The 22,553-nt window shown below is 29.1% G+C and overlaps 1 protein-coding gene across 1 annotated transcript in view; it reads right to left on the reverse strand.

Moving 5' to 3' along the window:
* Positions 1-14,909: 14,909 nt before the first annotated feature.
* LOC142320497 (mitochondrial pyruvate carrier 2-like) overlaps positions 14,910-22,553 on the reverse strand; it is a 69,862-nt gene continuing 62,218 nt past the window's right edge. The window contains exons 2-3 of the mRNA XM_075358357.1: positions 18,490-18,686; positions 14,910-15,254 (exon numbers count right to left, since the gene is read on the reverse strand). Coding sequence (XP_075214472.1) covers positions 15,212-15,254; positions 18,490-18,686 — 240 coding nt within the window. The 3' untranslated portion in view covers positions 14,910-15,211. The remainder of the gene's footprint in view (positions 15,255-18,489; positions 18,687-22,553) is intronic.

Consider the following 22,553-nt stretch of genomic DNA (forward strand, 5'->3'; position numbering starts at 1 on the left):
AAATACAGCTTCAAATAATGTAACTGTAAAACACATAGATTAGACTGTATTATACAGACAGAAAATTTTATATTCTCTGACACAGTTCAAGGTGTATCATTTTAGATTTTTTATCAACACAGCAAATCTGATATGCTGTGAAACAGTTCAGGGTGTATTATTTTAGAATTTTTATCAACACAGCAAATCTGATATGCTCTGAAACAGTTCAGGGTGTATTATTTTAGACTTTTGCTCCACATATGGCAAATCTGATATGCTGTGAAACAGTTCAGGGTGTATTATTTTAGATTTTTGCTTCACAAAACGCAAATTGCTGTGACACAGTTCACGGTATATTACAACTTTTTCCTTAACGGATAGTAAATTCGATGTGCTCTTACACAGATCAGGGTGTATTATTCACATCTTAGCTTATTAGGTACCAAACATGATGCACAATTATTTTTAATATAGTTCTTGATTACATATTGAAATTGTAAATATCTATGTTGTATGCAATGAATAGTTTTCGCGATTGCTTGGTACATAAAGCATTCGTACCGCGTCGCGACCGTATTTCATCAACCCGATATCGTTGATCGGGTTCCGGTTGGGGGTTGCTGTGTATATAAATGTGTCTATATATTGTGGGGGGGGTGATATATAGATATATTAATGTTAGAAATATTTTTTTCATAATATTTATAATTATGTATGTTTATTATGTTTCTTTGTCTTTTCAGCTCATCACTTCGCTACCAGTGGCTGAAGTCCTCCTTATAAATCAATTTAAATTCATAAAAAATTAAATTTTATAATTTAAATTTATATTTTAATTTTAAATTTAATCACATAAAAATTCCTTTGAGTAGTTTAAATTGCTTTATAAAATTTTATTTGAAATATTAATGAGTGAGTTTTTAAATTCCCTTTCTTATAAATTATTTAAACTTTATTCATTTGATTGACAAAATTAATCATTTAAATAAGTTTATGAAATTAAAAAAATAAGTAAATATATAGAGACAATTTCTTAATTAAATTCAGCTTTTAAATCTGTTTCATGTAGGATATAATATGTTTATTTTTAAAAATATATTTTTTTTATTTGATATTTATTATTTTACATAAGCTTTTTCTTAAATTTCTTTGGTAGGTGTTTAATTGAAGGTTAGAGCATTTTTATATCTATCTACAGTTTTAAAAATTTTATTTTTTCTTTTATTTGAAATATTTTAAATTTTGAATACCCCTTTGCTTTCCCCAATCAGCGTTCAGCCACCTGCTTCAAAGAAGATGCATGCTTGCATGGTAGTTTAATTTTTTCAAACCAGGGTCAGCTGATTTTAGAGGTGCCATAATAAATTATTTCATTTTATTCGCTAATTTTTTACTTACTTGCAAAATTAACCATTTTTTGTGGTAAAATCCTAAGTAGAATGTGAAAAAATCCATCTAGCATAACACAGAAATCCAAATTACTTCAAAATTTAATAATTTTTATATGTAATATATTTGGCTTGCATATTAAAAAGACATGGAACTGACCCTGGTTTTTAGTGTGTAATTATTTTATCTTTTTTACATATTTTTGAAATTGTGGGGGAAATAAGTGATTGGTGTAAATAAAGTGTGAAATTGAAGTGCGATCAAGATCAAAGTGTGAAATTAACATTATCTTCCTCACTACACAAATTTACAAACTATAAATATAAAAATGAGACTAGAAATAATACAGATTACCAGATTACATTCCACATCTCATCAACTCTTCACTTCATCCTGCATCCTATTTCTTCAGACTACCAGATCGACCGATCCTTTCAGCTGCTCGATGGATTTGATCTTTGGATTAGCTGTGGCGATAAATGTAAAGCTGTGTTGCCGAATGGTAAAATATTAAGGTACTACTAATTCTTTACTACATCATATAATTTCATGATAATACTAGTATTTATTAAGACTATAGTCTAGTGGTTAACTCATAATTGCAAGTCAAGAGTTCTAAGGTACAAATCCTAGTAAAGACGTTTAAATGGATTTGAATACTAGATTGTGGATATTAGTTTTATTTCATGGTAGAGTTGTTTCGATTAACCACACACTTCAGGAATGGTCGACGTGAGACTGAACAAAACTACACTTAATTTGCATTCATACATACCATCCTCTGAAGTAATACCTCATGGTGGTTCCAGAGGCTAAACAGAAAAAGAGAGGGTCAGGGCCATTAGTTTAGACTCCAGTTTACATCATTGATAGGTAACTTTCTCTTTTGATACTGCAGTTACTTTTATTTCTAAATTTTTAAAAAATTTTAGGTAGATCTGGCATTAAATGTCATGCGAAACAAAGAAATTTTGTGTGGCAAATTACAAAATAAATGCAATAAAGGAAACAACAGTATAATAAAGAAAAGAAACTTAATTGCGTTACATATCAAGAAATGCCAGTATCTGGTCAATGCCTAATTTGTCTCTGATAAATATTTTATTTGAAATATAAACCACCAAAACACAGAAATTAGATAAGTTAAACTTGCCATATTAATTTCCACCGACTGTTTTTTGCAGTACCCTGCATCTCCAGTATGTATTAAATTCTATTTTTATTACATTAAAACTTATTCTTTTTAATGATATCTCTTTTTTTATGATAAATTATAATGTTATCTATTGTGAAATTTTAAATGATATTATGAACATAAATAGGTACAGCGTATACCGAAATGAAACGACTAGCACTAGATAGGGAATCTTTGAGAGCTGCATTAAACTAGTCAAATGACCGAAGACAAAAAAATGAACATAAATGCACTTGTGAAAAAATTTATAATTTACACAAAAATAATAAAAATAAATTATAAAGAATAAGATAGAATTTAATAGCAACTGAAGGTGCAAGATACTGCACAAACCGGTTATTGGAAATAAATAAGGTAAGTATAAATAATCTAATTACTATGTTTAGGTGGTTTATATTTCATATATACAAATTTTTATGAATTTTGTTACTTACAGCAATGAAACTTCATAATATTATTATGTGCATTTCTTGGCTTATATTTCAATGCAACATGTACTTATAATTTAACTCAATTATTCTTTTATAATGTAAAGAATAGCCATGAAAGGCAAATGATTTTGTTTGATTTCATCGTGTAAAATAAATTAAATAAGAATCAAATTATTGTAGTGATAGTCATCTTTTCACTTAGATACCCCCAAACTTTAATGATAATAAAAATGAATTTTGTGTATGTTTACAGATAGAGATGGGTTTTGATAGATGAAACAAAGCAATATCTTCATTTAACGTATTATTTTAATAGAAGATATACTGTGTGAAAATTTAGAAGTGGTTTCACAAGTTTTTTCTTTTTTGACATGTAAATTTTGTTTGGTCCTTTATTGTTTGCTTGCTTTGGCAATGAATCTCTTGCCAGACAGTTTGAAAATTTAATGAAACCATGCTTGCACCTCTTTGTCAAAATTTGTAGAATATACTTACAAAGTAGATTGTACATAAATATTTCAAGAATTTTAAATACCAGAGCAATCAAAGCAAGTGGAAACCTATATAAAATTGTAAAAAATAATAAGAAAATAAATGATGCATTTCATTCTATAAAAATATTAAGTATGATTTTAAAAAAAAGAATTATAAAAATTAGTAAAAGCATCAGGTGGTATACAGATATCCTGTATCGATTTTTGTTACAATTATTCTTAGCTGAAAATTTTAGCTCGGCCAAGTAAGTTCACATAACACACATTCCTGGATGCAATATAGATCTGTTACCATCTATATCAGTGAACCTTACTTCAAAATAACTTTTTGCTTCTATTCTTGGTAAAGCACTCTGATCTTGTATGAGAGGAATCCTTGCTGCCTTAAAAGGGGCTTAGAATTTTTTTGAGCGAGTTGTCTTGTTTAGCAATCTTCTGTGGATTACTCCTTTCTAACCTCCACTTTTTTCCTTTATTTTCTTCCACCTTGATCTACTAAAAGGGTGTTTTTCAATGATATCTTGCTGGATATCTAATGATGTGGGGGATGTAAAAAATTCAGTGTTCTTGGTATCTATCTAGTCTGGAGGAGGGTATAGCTTTTCTTATGTACCTACCTAGCCAGCGACTCTATTTCTGTAAAAAATGTCTATATAAATAGTTCTACGTCAGGTTAAATATTTACAGACCACCTAATGATTCCTAATAAATATTTTTGTTAGAAAAAGTTCAATGCTATCATAAATGAAATGAATTTAATAACTAAAACAAAACTATATTAATTTCACAACCGTTAATTGAATCTGTCTTATTTTCTTTTGTTTCAGGTAACTCAACGGTTCATTTAATATTCTAAGGGAGAGCTGCCATGTAAGTGGCCCTCCTTACATTGTGGTACTCCCTTTTATTGTAGGATAATTTTCTACTAAAGGTACTTACTTTTGTTATTATTGTTTAATATTATAAATTTGCATGTTAAAAATAAGTTGTGTAGTTTTTAAGTTGATAATATAATATTCTGATAAAATCGCGGTAGGTCCCTAGTCCCAGTAGGGTCCCCGATAGGAACTTTCCTGTAGGAAATTTTTTATGTCTACTTTTGTGTATGTTTCTGTTTCAGGTTCAACATAAATTTTATATTAAAATTACTTAGATAAGCAGTGTAAATTAAGTTTTATGAAAATAGATTTAAATTTTGTATATGCTGTGTATTTTTTTTTTCAGGTACAACGTAGATATTATTTTATTATTAGTTAGTTAAGTCGCGTCCGCGATCCCAATGCCTAGTCCCACTAGGGTCCCCTGATAGGAACTTTCCTGTAGGGAATTTTTATGTCTATTTTTGTGTATGTTTCTGTTTCAGGTTCAATGTAAATTTTACATTAAAATTACTTAGATAAGCAGTGTAAATTAAGTTTTATGAAAAATAGATTTAAATTTTGTATATGCTGTGTATTTTTTTTTTCAGGTACAACGTAGATATTATTTTATTATTAGTTAGTTAAGTCGCGTCCGCGATCCCAATCCCTAATAGGGTTCTCCTCCCTAAGGGGGAGGTTTTTAGTCGGTGAGAGCCCGACACTACCGTCTGTTGCGGGCGCAGACGGTGGCTGGTAGAGCTTTTCCTCCTCCTACGCAAAACAAAAAAAAAAAAAAAAAAAAATTAACAGTTCATATTAAGTGCATTACTAATCTTTTTGCCAAGTGATTTTGAGTTGTAGGTGCTGTACTGGGAGTACGTTTAAATTCATGAAAGCTGTGACAAAAAAAAAATTGTTACTGATTCTCAAATGTAATATTGAAAGCGGAAAATGATTATGGAAGATAAAGAAAATTTTAGTTAAAGTGACTATAAACTGTAGTTTCAAATCTGGATTGAATAAAAAGTAAGTATTGTAAATGTCTAATAGAATTTTTAAAACGCAGCAAAATATAAAAAAACACATCTAGAATTGGGCATGATGATTTTAACAAATATTGGGTGCTGAATTAAAAACTTACAAAATTTTGTGTAATACATTGCATTATTAGATACATACGATTTATTTACCAATAAATGCATAATCAGTGTCATACCAATATTTCAAAAAAAATATTATTTATGTGTATTCATTTATAATTTGTTTAAATCAGCTAAGTTTTTGTTATTCAAATACAGATGAATTGAAATACATTCAATACAGTTTTTAAACTATTAAATCATTGGAATTAAATTTTTAAAATAAGCTGACAAATGTTTTCTCGCTTGTATGATGTTTTATCAGTTTCTCTAAATAAAAATCAACAACAGCCATTGGTGGGACCAGATTACAGTGAGGAAAGTTGTGTAACATGTTAGATACAAATTTTGCATCGACAGTGTTATTTCAACATTTGACAATATGTTTAAATTTAAACAATGTTTTATTTAAATTTTATAAAACATTTAATTATTTAAAACAAATAATTTTAATTAACTATTTTACATCTGCAGTGATAGTAGATCATAAGAATTAATTACATTGTTAGTAAGTAGAAACAAAGTATATAATGTGCTAACACCAATCGGCTACGCATAATCTAATTACATGTTCATTCACTTCATTCGATTTAATGCTGGTAAAAGAGTAATCGATGCTACTGTTCCCATCTGTGAGGAATGTTTAGCGATTCATTCTCTGTGACCTAGCAGAAGTTGTATCTTAAGTGGTTTAATTACATAATCTGTTGCAATCATAATGCGTAGATGCAAATAAGCACAACAGATGCAAGAGATAACAATTGCTTTCGCTTTCATTAAGAATATTGATTTACATATGCGACCAGTCCCAGTGTTGAACAGAGTGAAGATGTCGCTTGAACAGGTGAAAGATTTCCTGTGTTTTAGTGGGCTTGGCCTACTCTGGGTAGAAGACAATGGGTAATTGCTTCAGCCCTCGTTTTCCTTATTAAGCCTGGCATGAAATGCTTTTTTCTTGAGAACGGCAGTGCTGTTTTATGGGACTTGTGTCTCATATCTTGTCGCATTCAATACTTTGTTTATCGCAAATAACATATATAAATGTCATAATTATTTTACTGACTTTTTTCAAACTACAATTTCTTCCTAGGTAAGTAGAAATAAAACAAAATTACCGTAATAGCTGTGGTGCCTCTATCATGTTCTAAAATAAATATCTAAACTTCAATCAGATTTAATTTCTTAATTACAAAAAATTGTTCAGATCTCCTTATGGAATGTTAGGACAAATGGACAAAAACTGGCAAGTTTTACATTAGTAAAAATCTAAAGCTATTGTGAAAAGTGCATTCTCCACAATGTATAGACAAATATGGCTTTTACATGAATTCTGGTAAGAAAAAAAAAACAGTGTCTAAATATTTTGTTATTTGTATCGCTGTATCTTAAAAACATATCTGCACTAGAGTTTCCTCTAGTCGATTTCCACTCTCGGGCACTTGCACCAAAATACCAACTTTTGTAGAAATGATTTTTAAAATCCACCACCCATCCATTTCTGAGCCCCTTATTAGTTTCATTATACCGATTAACAGACAAATCTATCTTAATAAAGAGAAGGTATTCAAGCAGTATCCAAACAATAGGAGTAACAATAAAAATCTCCATCGTGAACCAACAACTAAAGCCTTTGAGTGGCTTAAAGTGTAAGGTTATGCATTTTCATTCAGAAGAATAACAGCCATTGAGAGCAGCCTGCACAGTTTGAGTTGTCTAACATACTTCAGTTCATAATAAGACTGATATGGCTGCAGTCCCGAGCTCCATCAATTCTGCTAGTAGATTCTTTTGTTCCCAAAATGTTGTGACAATCATTTTTCAGTTCAATAATATCATCTGAATCTGTATGGCTCACTTCTCTCTGATTTTCTGGCATCATGACTATGTCGCTCGTAATATTAGTATAAACATTATCATCTACAGATTTTAGTTTCACTGTACGCTTGCTCACAAAAAATGAATTACAAAACACAGAATTACAAGTTGGAAACAGCGATATCATCATGTCTTTCATCAATTGCTGCTTTACCAGCACTAAACAGAATGAAGAAGTGGTTGAACAAGTGATTACATTATAAATTCCTGATCTGTGACTTCTGTGTTATACAAGTCACACAAGATACAAGTGATACCATATAAAGTTGATTTCTTTACATTTATTATGACACAATATAACCATTCAATGTGATGAACAGAGTAAAAGGACCAATTTCAGGGCTGAATATCAGCTACAGTTTAGTCAACATTGTTCTGGTATGCAATAATTTTGAGGCAACAGCATCAGAAAAACAATTAAAATATCCATTTTCCTCAGCAAGCCTAACTCGTGATGTTGAGGTTTTATTAAGACTGGCTCAGCGTTTTTTTGGGAATAGATATGTGTCATGTCAGGTTATCTGTTAAGTTGTGATACCTTCAGAGACATACAAATATTAATTATTATTATTATTATTATTGTGAATTAGACTTCTTGAGTCGATTGGAGTCCCTTTTCCTCAAATAGATTCCGTGAATATCAATTACATTTTTGAGCTTTGTCCTTGATATAATTCTGGATTTATCTCTTAGACTGAGGCAATAGCTACTTTCTTAATTTCCCCTTAACAGAGTGATATCTGTCTGCTTATGAAACTTATTTCCCAGGAAAATTATTATACTGAAAGCACAACATACTAGACTTTGATATCTTGATGAATTAATTTACATTTCTTATAATTTAATTCACCGAATTTCTTCATAACAGAAAGCATAAAGATAAATTTTATATAATTTGTGGATTGACTTACGCGTGAACTGTATGTCATTAAACAAATAATTATACTAGTACAACTTGTAGATTTGTTTGTTAATTATTTGCAATAATTCAATAATAACTAAACAGGTAAGTTTTCTTTTTCAGCAATGTCAGAAGGAGTACTGATATGGAGGACTTTTATCCCAGAATTTAATCAGAAATAGAATCTTCATTTTCACTAAATTAGATTGGTGAAGAAACAGCAAATCTGTGAGTTTTTAATTTAATTATTATAATATATAAAATGTGCAATGCAAAAAGTAAAAACCTTTAAAAAGTTTATGTAGAAAAGTGGTAACATCAACGTACATTAAGTGTCTGGAAAGACAGTTGTAACAAAAGATTAGATGGGCTCTTAAGAAAAACAAATATTCCACAGGTTTTTTAAGTTCAGAGGAAACATTTAAAAGGATTAAGAAAGCTTGAGATTAACTCATCGCTTCTTGATTCTATAAATCTTTGTTTATTTTATTATAATATTTAAAGGTTTTGCTCTATATTGAAGCTTATGAATGTAATTAAATTACAATATATGAAAAATAATTTGTCTTGAAGATCAATACAATATTAGTAATGAAGCGATTAATTTGGATAACATCGAAAGTTCCAAGTCTTTTAGAATAGTTCATATAAGAGATGAAGCATATCCTGGCGGGTTTCAATGTATCTACCAAAGAGAGAAACAAACGATCTGCTTAATTTTAAAGGGAAAATTTTTAAGTGTTTTGGGATAAGAGTGACATTTACACTTTCACTGTTGGGAAATTATATTTATAACCACCGATATTCTTTAACAGAATTTACAAAATTTGCTGGAATATTATAATTTTCAAACTAAAACTAAAAAATCACTTATTTTTTTTTGAATAAGTGTTAAGAGAATAAAGCTCGTCAAATGAAAACACCTTTAAATCATTAATTCACCTTCAGGCATGAATTTTATTTGTAACCTGTAAATTATGGTAGTAAATAATTTAAATTGTTATCCACTAAAAATTTCTGTACCTGCCTTAATTTAAAATTATATTTTAATAAATGATGTCATTCTGTCATTAGAGAATTTTTAACAGTTAAGCCCAAAAATATAATTTTAATAGAACATATGAGATGAAGAGGTAATAATGATTTGAAAATTAACGTAATCATCACAGTTTACTTATTAACTAGTAAAGAAAAATTCAATTTTAAACCAAACATTTGGCATTTTGTAATGTTGTTCAGGAGAGGTACAGTGGTGGGAAAGTTTCTGTTATTATACCATAATTTCTAAAAAAAAATAAACTCGCCTTACAGCAGCTGTTGATGTAGCCTACCATCGACATGTCACTGCCAATCTATTCTCAGCAATATTTAGAAAATACACTTTCATGATTTGTTACACCTTCAAATGTAACATTTGTCTTTGAGATCATTCTGTTATAATACAGCATTACTTTGTTCTTAGTACTACATTAAATCCCTAATCTTATAAATTTATTATTTTTCATACCTATAAATATCTTTTGTGAACAAAACCAAAAAAATGGGGATATAGTGGTTGTTATTTTTAAAATATTGTTACTATAAATTTATATGTAAATTATAATACTATCGCAAACTATAATCCCATTTTACACTTTATAATTTTCACTGTACTTATTCTATCTCTTTTTAGAGCTTATTTATTTTTAAATTTACTACAAAATGAAGCTATATTTGTCATAGATCTACTAGTTCATCAAATGTAACAAGTACATCACATATTATCAAGATACCTCAGAACTTACTAATGAGAAATAAATTTTTAAAAAACAAAAAAAAGAAGAGAAAAAATTGATTGATAGATAGAGCAGTTGATGGTAATAAATGGACTTTTACTCTGTTTTTCATACACAGAATCTGTTCTTACAGTGTTCTGCATTACCTATCCAAATGCTACTTGATCAGAGTAAGATGTGTATTATAACGTACTTAAAATATCATACTCAAATCCATGATAATTAAAAGAAAGTGTATACTTATATTACTATGTTTATTCTGGATAGATATTACTGTGCAGTGTACTGACAGGACAGCTTAACAGCAAGTGTACTATTATATTTATAAGGTAATTTAATTTTTATATTAGCAAACACGTCTAACAAGACGTCGCCATTTCCCAGTTTCTGGAAAATGTTTTAAATTCTTTAAGATAAAAAATTTCATTTTCTATTTTCTAGAATATTTCTAAAACATTTAGTTATACCGATAAAACAACTTAGTAGCTGTGGTATCAATCAGTATCTGAAAAGAAACTTGCTTTTCAAGCCTTTTTTTTCAAGCTTTTAAAAATTTAAAAGAAAAACGTGTTTAAGCAACTGTGAAATCTACGGGATTAATTTAATCAAAGAATTTTATATAATATAAAATTTTATGAGAATGAAATGAGATTGCTCTAAGATGGAAGTTCATTTTGTAATTTTCTGAAAATGAATCGGTTAGATTTCAAAAAACTCCAACTAGCTGCTCAAAAAATTTTAAAAGGCAAGCCAACTTTCATTCTGCAATTTAATGGGCAACTGCATACTTTAAGTAGTGAATGACCAGAGACACTGATAATACAGACATGTTGAAACCTGCATAATTTGACATCTTGCATGGCAGTACCAACTTAATTTGAACATTAAATTATATATGCTATACAATACTAAATATTCTTGTTTTATATTCTGATCAAATTTAATTTTTTTTAATAAATAACAGGCTTTTATTTATTTAGTTTATGTACTGTAATATTTTCGTAAAATCAATTCTTTTATTGTCCATATCTTCCTCTGTACCAAATGATTAAAAGGAAAAGCAAAATTCAGCACAATCCGCAACAGTACAGAATCAAATAAAATTTATTACCTCATTTATTTTTCTTTTTTCATTTATACACCAATAGTACTTTTGAGGAATTCCTCATCAGTTGGTTAAAATTAAAAATTCTTTACTTTTAAAATTTTGTAAAAATATCAAAATCACACATTAAAATATTGTTGTACGCAGTCAAAAATTAAAATTTTTTAAAAATTAAAAATTCTTTAATTTATTAGACATGTTTATGGCCAGCCACTAAATACAGCACTGCATAAATATAATATAAATTTTATCTGACATCGACAAAAGTGCTGCTATTTTTTAGCAGCTTTGATAAGAGAATCATTATCAAACTCTGCAGATTGATCAAGCTGAATTTCCGTTTGTATTTGTAAATATTTTTCTGAAATGTTCAGTTTTTTATTATTGTAATCATTTTCAAATTAGTTTTTAAGTCAGTAATGGAATGTTTATTTATTATTAGATGGTCAGCAACATTAGAGAATCCAACTTTATTGTTTTTATAATAACTAAAATGTTCTGCAAATCTTGCTCTAAATGATCTGTTATGTTTTCTCAATATAAATTTTATCAGTCGCTGCATATTATTTTATATGATACCACATAAACTGTTAATTAATAATTATTATTATGGTTTCTTAAATGTCTTATATGATTGTTTTGCTTATATGCTAGTTTATATTTTTCATGGAAATGAGTTTAGAAGGTTGAGGAGAAAATAATGGAAAAGAACCCTTTTTTTTATTAAAAAAAGCCACAAGATGGCTATTTGGAAGACATCTGCAACTGACAAGACATAAGTAAACAAATAAATTTTTAAGTTTCTACTAAAACAAAGTGGTTTTTAAAATGAAGTAATGCAATTTATTAAAAAAATAAATAAACAAACTTGTCCATGAATATCACCACATACAGTTACAGGTGTTGATACGGGCATAATGTTTGGTTCTTCTAGAACCAAATCACACACTGTATCACATAATTTCTGTAAAATACAAATGAAGCCAGGATTAATTACACAAAAATAAAATAAAAATGTCTACTGTAACTTAAAAGTTCTAACAAGATCTAAAATTTACAATTCTAAATAACAAAAAAACAGCTGTTTTATATATAATTTTTTATTTATACTATTTTAATGTGTTTATAACTTCTACTACTATGGTATTAGAGAAGCTGGTTAACCGTACCTTAACAGCAGTTGAAATTTCATTTCTCTATAACAATTCTATGAAACACTTTTTCAGACTAAATATCTTTTTTAGAAGAGTTATTCTTAAAATATTTTATCATTCTTTATGTATCATAATACTGAAACTATATCTGAAAAGATTAGAAAATTCTAAGCTGGCAGTTATAATATATATATATATATATATATATATATATATATATACATACAGCATTTATGGCGTACTTATAATAATAGCAGTTATTTCATTTACAATAATATGAAATTTTGTTGCATGTTTTAACATGATAAATTCTGCTAGGACTTTTTATTTGTAACAAAATCTTAAATGAAGTGCTAAGATATAATTATAAGATATTTATTATCTACATACATTCCCATCCAAAATATATCTTGGGACTCGTTAAAAATGTGACAGTTTTTGGAATACAAAATACTGGATTTCTAATCACTCTGAGGCACCTAAGAATCAGGAAGACTGAATTTAGGAAATTTTAATTTTCTCACATAATTATATTTTAATTACAAATTTTATGAAAATGCTTCTTTGCCACAAAAACATTTGTGTCAAACCAGATTACAAAATTATTTTTATGCAGCACATTGCTTCAACCTGTTAGGTGCTTCACTTTTAATCTTTATTAAATTACTAACCCATCAAAACTAAATTAAAGAATCTTCTTTTACAAAATTAACTTTATTTTTTTGGTGTGTTTTAAATAATACTACAAAAAACTGAATTTTCTGTATCCTTATTTTAAAACTTGCAAGTAGTACAGACTGAACTAATTAATTCCTCCTAGATTTCATTTTGTACTGCTTTTACTTTTTATCTTCACATATTTACTTAAAAATTATTTCATACATTTATTAGTTTTACAGATTAATAGAAATTTTACCCACTTTTTACAAAAAATTTTGTATTTTGTGATAATATTCTGATCAAGGTTTTTCCATGACTTTTCTCCACCATTCTAGGTAAATTAGAATAGTTATTTTTATTATCAATGAATTAGCATACTTATCCTTTCCAGAAGTGATTAATATAATGTATAATTGTGAATTTGAATAAAATATTTTTTTAACATCTTTTACACAAAACCTTTCATCCCTGTACTTGCATACTTAAGTTTACAGTTTGGAAAATGTATTCACCTTATATGTTTGGTTTATAAAATTATATTACCATCAGTAATCGCAAACATTAATATATTAAATGTGAGCCAAAAAAATACAGTAACAGTAATTTCATTGGTTTGTTAAACAATGTCAGTAGTATTTAATCAGGTTTATGTCAGTGTGTGCAGGTTATAATAAATAACATAAACCAGTAAACAATTTTATACTACTACAGTGGTCGGCCTAGCCTTGTGACATGAACTGACGATGAAAATCAACGATAAAATTTGTGAAAATCGCCGCATTACAGTTACAGAACTCTTGCTGCATTTCCCCCAGACTTGCATGAAATTGTATCAGGGAAGCTTGGTTATCACAAGTTACGTGCAAGGTGGGTGCCAAAAATCTAAGGCGGCAGATTTCTACAGAGAAGGAATTGAAAAGCTTGTGCTTTTCAAAACATAAGTTACTTTCTGGACAGCCCTCGTATATATATAATATCTACCACCTGCCAAAATAGTGGTAGTATAGTACAAGTTCCTATTTCTACAAGCATGTAATCCACTGACAATAATTTCTCATAAATAATAACCAAAAACTGCCTTGGAAGATAAAAAAAGGATATATATATATATTGTATTTTTTATAATCAAAAACCAACTTGAACAAGTCAAGTACAGAATTACAAAGTAAATTAAATGACACTTACCTTATTTTTCTTTTCTTTATTTCAATAGCTCTTTCACAGGATCCTGCATTTCAGTTGTATATAAATTATATAAAATTATAATCAAAACAACAATTTTTTTAGAAAAAATCAAAATTAAAATTATTATCATATACAGAAAACATTAAGTCAATAAAATAAATATTACATACATTTAAATATGACATTAATTAAGAATAAAAATTTAAAATTAACTTTAAAAATAAAATAATTATAAGATTCATACCATGTAACCTAAGACTACATAAGGTAACATTGGCTGGTCAGGTTACATGGTATAAATCTTGTAATTATTCTATTGACTTCATGTTTTCTATATATGATAGTAATTTCAATTTTAATTTTTTCTAAAAAAATTGTTATGTTTTGATATGTAATTTTATATAATTTATAAATACAACTGATGTTGCAGGATCCCACAAAAGTGCTATTGGAATAAGGAAAAGAAAAAATAAGGTAAATGTCATTTTGTTTACTTTGTAATTTTGTACTTGGGTTGTTCAAATTGGTTTTTGATTATAAAAAATACAATATATTGGTACAGAGGAATATGGGTCTTGTAAGTATTGACTTTATAAAAATTATATATATATCTGTGTGTGTGTGTGTGTGTGTGTGTGTGAGAGTGCACACACACACAGAGAGTGAGAGAGGGACAGACAGACAGACAGACAGAGAGCGAGAGGAAAAACTATTTTATTAAGCATTAGACAAAATTTAAATCAAATTAATAAAATGGAATTGAAAAAAAACAATTATATAGATAAAAATATTTATTTAATATTACAATATTTTAGATAAAATGTATCTATCCATCCATAACATAATGCATTAACCATAAAATATAAAACAAATAGTAATAAAATAAATAAGTTATATGGCATTCTGTGGTTGACTTAAATTATTTTAATTACACTACTGCACTACACCTTTCAACAAAATAACTTCTGCCCACAAAATTTTTTTAAATCACTATTTTTTTAAACTTTTTGCATCACAAATTTTATTTATTTTTTTGTATTTATTAATAACTAATAAGTATTACATTTCATAATTTGTTTTCTTCTTTAATTTTTAATGACCTCTGATATCTGTAATAAAAAATTATATTAATTTTATAAAAAAATAAATAAATAGTTTTATCTAAGTATTTTTCAACACAATACTAATCACTAAGCAAATGTTTTTCTCTGAAGGTTACATCTGTAAAACATTATGAATTCTATATATTTCATACCGAAATGAAAGTTGTTCCTACTGTTATTGTTATTAAGTATTAAAATTTACTGAAGAAAATCTCCACAAAATGCAGAAATTATACAAAAGGGTACCTTGCTTTTCTTCATTATTATAATTGAAATGTTCTATAACTTTCTTTAGAGGTTTTAATACAAGAAGTAACACTTCAGAATTAAAATTATTATAATAAAAACAAAAATTATTATAATAAAACAATCTATGATCAATTTCAACATGAGAACTATCTGTTTAATGCTATTTCAGCTCTCATTAAAGTAATTATTTTTGTTGCAGGATACGTTTAAAAATACTATCATGATATACAGTATGAAAATAGTTTTAAAGAATTAAGCAAGAATTATATCATAGGAATTGATGAAATACATCTGAATTACCTGTTGGTATATGAAGAAGTAAAACTGGAATTTATAGATTTTAATAAGAATGCAATAGCAAAATAAAAAACAGGAGCAAATACAGGTGAGAACTATCACACAATCACTTTAATGTGCTTATAAATCATGTGAAGGTGTATTAGTTGAGGCCAGTTCAATCTCAGGAACAGTATAGAGGTACAAGAGAGGTGGTCATTCTAGTCCTTAGACCAGGGGTCAAAATATTCTAGCCTAAGGGCCATACTGACTCGTCCACAACCTTGGAACCTTGAGAGCCTAGAGCTAACTAGCTCATGATACCATCCTACCGTAGTTTAGAAATACGTGAAAATTTTCATTTCAGGACTAGCTGGCGAGTGAGATGGCACAGGGACCGAGGGTGGACTCCACTCCATTCATAATTTCAATTGGTACTTATGAGCAAGGACATTTCATTGCGGCAGAGGTAGCCGATGAGTGTGCTGTGCATTACGTATTGTTATGACTACTTACGACCATGCTAAATGTATAGTAGTGAAATTTTGTGGAGTAGAGAAATAAGTGCAGGATGTCGAAAAACTACAGTAGTGCAGCGATCTGAAAAGTTATACGTAGTGCGATTAGTGTGTTTTGTGACTATGGTTTTTCAGTGAAAATACAGTGTGTTTAATTGTGGGAGTTTAATTTAATTAATTAATTAAAAGTGTAATTTAATAGTATTAATTGGCATTATTTTGATTTGAAGTTACATCTCTTTTGTGTGGATTTGCATAAATATGGAAAAGAAACGAAAGATAGAGAGTGAGTGCAGAACATTTAAAGAGCAATGGGGATATCAATATTTGTGATCGAGTCAAGTAATAAGGCAATGTGTATAATTTGCAAAAAAATAATATCAATTCTCAAAGAATACAATATAAAATTGTCATTATGAGACTAAACATTCTCAGAATTACTCCAGATTTACAGGAAGCCTACGGTTAGAAAAATATGAATCTTTGAAATGCAAGTTGAAATCTCAGTAATTGTTGTTTAAGAAAGTAAATGCTGAACCAAAAGCAGCAACTTGGTCAATCCATTTGAAGTGACCCAAGAGTCAAAAACAAATTAAAACTTAATTTAAACAGTACTAAGATTTTTCAGAACTTCAATTGGAAATGACTGATTTGCAGTGCAGCGATATTTTTAAAGAAAAATATTTAAATCATCATTGCTGGAATTTTATAAGCGTCTTCCACTCACACAGTTTGATCAGGTGCATAAATTTGCTCGTGTCTTTTTTTCTGCTTTCGGCACTACTCATATACGTGAAAAAATATTCTCCAAAATGAAATATATAAAAAATATTTATAGACCCAAATTAACCGATTATCATTTGAAGTCATCGTTGACAATTTCCATGAATAAACTCCACAACTGCAAACAATTGTCAGTGGAAAGTTACAGCTACTTAAATCTCAATAATCATAATTGTAATGTTTAATTTCATTATGGGAATTACCTATGTACGTCACTTACTGTTGTTTTGGAGATAAATTTCATATCATTAATTACTTAAAATATTCAATTTCATTATGTATGTTAGTTATTGTATTTCTTAATCGGTCGTTAAATAAAAACATCTGATTATTTTGTATGATTTACATACTTTTTAAATAATTTTACAATGTAATCAAAATAGACTGTAGCCGGTTATTGGGCATGTCGATGGGCTGGATTGGTGGTGCTCACAGGCTGTAGTTTGGAGACGCCTACCTTAGACTAAAAGGGAAGGTTTAAGAGTTATACCTAAAGACATTCAGAGATCAGAGAGGGGGTTTTATAATGTAGAACAAAATAAAGTTTTGTTGATGTACTCATCATGAAATGTAGCTTAATTTCTGAAAATAAAAACTCATTTAAAAATTCCCTATCATGATAAAACCTATCCTGTCAGTAGAAAATTCAAATCGTTTAAATTTTTGTCCTTTGGATAACCTTTCATAACATCTGAATTTTATAATCAATTAAACATAGTTGTTTTTTAAATGTAAGTGAATAGTTGTTTTTGGAACACTCAACTCTACAGAACACTTATGCGCTGATTTTTTTCAGACTATGCAAATATTGTTTATATCTAAGTGTAGCTAACTTAAACTTAACAAATCACAAAACACACCAAATATTCTGAATCGTAATCATGGTGACTAACAAGCTGCATACAGCTACTGAGCTTGTAACAAAGCACATATGTGCTGGTATAGAACTTGTTTACGAATCGAAAACTTTGCCATTTCTCTTTACTTTGGCATACAATTCAAGTCATGCTTGTTCCAAAACTGTAACTGGCTGCAACTTCACCATTATTTTACTGACACTGTACAAACCATGATGATAATATTTTTCCCAAAATAATTTAGAACTACATTTTTATTTTATGAATTTTTTTTAAGAACGTTTATACAGATGTAGCAAAATAATGAACAGGAGAAAACAGTAGCACTTAAAATAGTTCCATTTGCTTCACTCTGTTCAAAAGAACAGCCTAATAATCGCACGTTTTGAGAAAATGTATTAAAAGGTGGAATCGACTGCAACTTATATCTACTAAAAGCAATAAAAGAAGATTCATACTTGCATACCTAAAAAACATCCACAATTGTTTTCCAAAAATATATGGACTAAAATCTAAAATTAATTTTTCATAAAATTTGTCTTAATTAGTAATTATTACCTTACGGCTCTTGTAAGTTGATAAAAATTAGTAATAGCAACAAAAACATTCACACTGAACAAACTCCAGTTCTTTGGTATAATGACAAGAGAGTATCTTGACCATACAATACCAGTTGCAGCTAATGCAGATGACTGTGAAACACTCAATTTTTCAGCTGGACGTTGAATGTCACCAAGACCAGCTATTACAAGGCCCTGACAAATAAAATAAAATCTTTTATAAAAATTTACAGTTTTGTGCGTGTTTGTGTGTGTATATAGATATATATATATATAAACACGAGGTTTGTTTAAAAATAGACCAATCTTTATTATTTACGCAGCAACAAAGATATTTAATTTAGTAACATTTAGTTGACAGCAATGTCTTCTACATAATCTCCTCTGTAACCACCTGTTTTTGGATTGTTGATATCTCGTTTAGTGTTCATGTTATTGTTATTTGGGTGCAATATGTTTAAGTGTTAATAGTGATTTTTCTAACGTGCAATTTATTGATGATTGAACTTTTGTCTCAATGTCATAGCCGTAACCCCAGCTTTCGTCTCCCATTACGATCCTTTGCATGAATGTTTCATCATCGGCTTGTTCAAGGAGTCGCCAGCATTTGTTCACTCAATGTTCTTTCTGCTGTTAGGTCATCAAACAAGGAACAAACTTTTGTAACTCTATGCATGTTCAATTTTTCAGTCAAAATGTCATGGCATGATCCAATTGAGATGCTAACCGTTTCTGAAGTTCTCTGACAGTCAATCGGCAATTTGTACACAAGAGACCATAATTTCTTGAACGTGTCATCAGTTGAAGATCTTCTTGGTCGAGGGTTATCTTCAATTGACTGACAACCAGTTTTAAATTACGAAAATCATTCGTAGCATTGCATATGACCCAGAGCATCATCTCTGTAAGCTTCTTTCAAAACTTAAAGGGTTTCTGTGAGTTTTGTCCAGTTTCACGCAAAATTTTACGTTGTATAGTTCTTCCTGAAAAACGCACATTACAAAAATCACTACTAACATTTAAACATGTTGCACTCTAATAATAATAACAATAACATGAAAACTAAATGCGATATCAACAATCCAAGAACATGTAGTTACAGGGGAGGTCATGCGGAACACAATGCTGCCAGCCACACGTCACTAAATACCTCTGTTGGTACATAATTTAAAACATTCTTGTCTTAAACATATTTGTCTATATATATATATATATATATATATATATATATACATAGACAAATATGTTTTTATATACATTAATTTATTTACATTAAATATTTTATAGTCCATTTCTTTTTCTCTGTACATAACTATATATAATATAATATTTTTTCAACCTCCACAAAGTACAGAATTACAGAACTACTTTTTTAAATTCATCAAAACGTTTTCAGGCCCAAGCCCTTCTTCGATGATATTTTTTATTTTAATAAATTCTTCTTTGTTTTCATTTAGACATTAATTTTAGCTTTTTACATTTTAAAAATTTCAGAACAATTGTTTTGAAATTTTTAAAATGTTTTAAATTTTATTAACAAGCAATTTTTACAAAATAAAATGTAAAAAGCTAAAATTAATGCGTAAATGTAAACAAAGAAGAATTTATTAAAATAAGAAATATCATCGAAGATGGGCTTTGGCTTGAAAACGTTTTGATGAACATAAAAAAGTAAAGGTAGGAGTGTTCTCTAATTCTGTACTTTGCGGAGGCTATAAAAATAATATTGTATTATATTTTTACTTTTTCAAACATTACATACCTCTTATCAAATAATTATTAAAAAATAAATACTTAAATCCACTAGGTACAATAAAAGCAGTAGCAGCTCATAGCTAAAATTAGTGGCGATGTTGCTCCAGAAAATTTTTAGCTTTTGTTTCATAATTTTCTAAGAGGAAACAAACATCTATAAAATGTTAAAGTTTTCTATAAAAAAAAGAATCGATCAGAGTAACTAGAAGCAGGATAATAATTTAATTCTACACTATATCACATTCAAGAATAAGGTACATGGTTTTAAGCACAACAGATGCAGAAAAAAAAATACCTTCCACCAGCATGCAAGGGTCAGCACTGCGGGAGCGACAGTGCTCTCTCTCCCTTATAGCCTTGTGTGCAACTTCCTATGTGTGCACATGCAGAACAACCAAACACCACACTGCTGGAACTGTGAAAAGCACAGTTTCATACAAAGATTTTTGTATCTTTTTCATAAGTTGTGAAATGGCTACTAACATTAAGCTCAGGGATTATATATTGTACAAGTGCATAAAAAGAATTAAAGAAAAAAGGAATTAATATCTAGTGGAAATAGGAGTGCTGCAGTTCCTAAGTGCCTATATGCAAGCCGTCACTGAATAAAAGGTACGAACACTCATCTATATATAGTGATTTCAGAGCTTTAACTCAATCATCAGCAGACCAATTTTTTTGTAAAATTCACAATTATAAATAAAATATAGTTATTTAAAAAAAAAAATAGTTAAAATTTTAGAATCATTAGTAAAAATTTCCTATATCCCATGGTAACATAGGAGTTTTCATGTTATGAGTTATTTAAAAAAAAACTTTATTTATAACTATGTACAGGTGGTCAGGAAGTCACCGTACCCTTAAAGTTAATGAAAAGTATGAGTTAGGAGATTTGTTTAGAACATATGGTATTTTCATTGGGATCAGTTGGCAACAGTTTTTTACGTCACACACTCTGAGCAAAAGACAGTTGTGCAAAAATGGTTGACATGAGTAGTTACAGCATCGAGGAGTAGTTAATGATAAGTGTAAGAGGTTCATGAACAACATATGAATCAAACAATGAAGCTAATTAGCAATATGTTTCGGTAATAAGCCGCCATCACAAAACAACAATGTTGGCTTGGGTAAATGTGCATTTGAAATAGGCAGTGTTAAAGATAGACCACAGAGTGGATAAAAGTTAATGCAGTTGGAAACACGCATTGCTGTTGCATTTTCCATTGAACAATTCCTAATGAAATCAACTTGTAAATGGTCAGCTAAACTTCATATACCACAGACAACAACGCAAGATCATATGAAAAAGGACTTGAAAGTTAGGCCGTTTCGTCCAATGTTCATCACTGGACTGTCAGACTGCAAACATGGAACGTCGTGCTGCATCCTGTTGAGCTTTATTAGAAAAATTCCCTGCTGCAGTGCACCGTGTAAAGGTGCTTTTTACAGACAAATTTGCAATTTATTGCAGTTCATATGCCAGAAATTTGTTATTTTGGGTGAAAGAAAATCCTATTATGCAACATAGATGGAAAGAAATACCGCATGTCATAATATGAGCTGGAATGACAACTCGTCATTTGCTTGGTTCATATTTTTTTGATGGGCCAATGAATGCACAAACTTAAGATGTTGAATGCACGATTAATACCACAACTTCAAGAGAAGGATCTCATGGAACAAGTACAGTTGCAGCAGAATGTAATACCTGCACATGTTGCTAAATCAGTCCACGTGTTCCAGGATGTTGGATTGGCTGCGGTATTCCAGTGTCACCAGCTCCATTATCATGACCACTATGAAGTCCTGATTTTAACACACCATTATTTTTAGAAATTCTAAAACACCAATAGAAGATGACTTTTCACATTCGTTTTTATTTTCAATCTCAACTAACATACTTATACGGATAGAACATATTTGCATTTTAGTGGAGGTTACTTTTTGAATACATAAAGATTGACGGTAAATACAAACCCTATTAATTTTGTGTGAAAAGTTGTCTTTTGTATTCTGCATCTTATAGATAATGGTTCACTTTTTTTTCATAAAAAGGTGTGATGAATGGTTCTATAGTCACCACACTCCACAGCATTATTCTTTTTTGGCAATGCAATAAGCATTGATTTCAGCCAATGTGTTGGAATTTCCCCTGAGCATAATATGAGTTGAAAAACTGGCCAAAACACAATAGACAATTGATCGTCCTTCAGTAGTTTTAATAGTGTGCCGTGCATTTTTTCAGGTCCGACAGCTTTACTATTTTTCATATTTTTAATTGCTTATATCATGTCTTCTTTCATTTCA

The sequence above is a fragment of the Lycorma delicatula genome, chromosome 2, assembly GCF_047948215.1.
Source record: "Lycorma delicatula isolate Av1 chromosome 2, ASM4794821v1, whole genome shotgun sequence".
Taxonomy (NCBI): domain Eukaryota; kingdom Metazoa; phylum Arthropoda; class Insecta; order Hemiptera; family Fulgoridae; genus Lycorma; species Lycorma delicatula.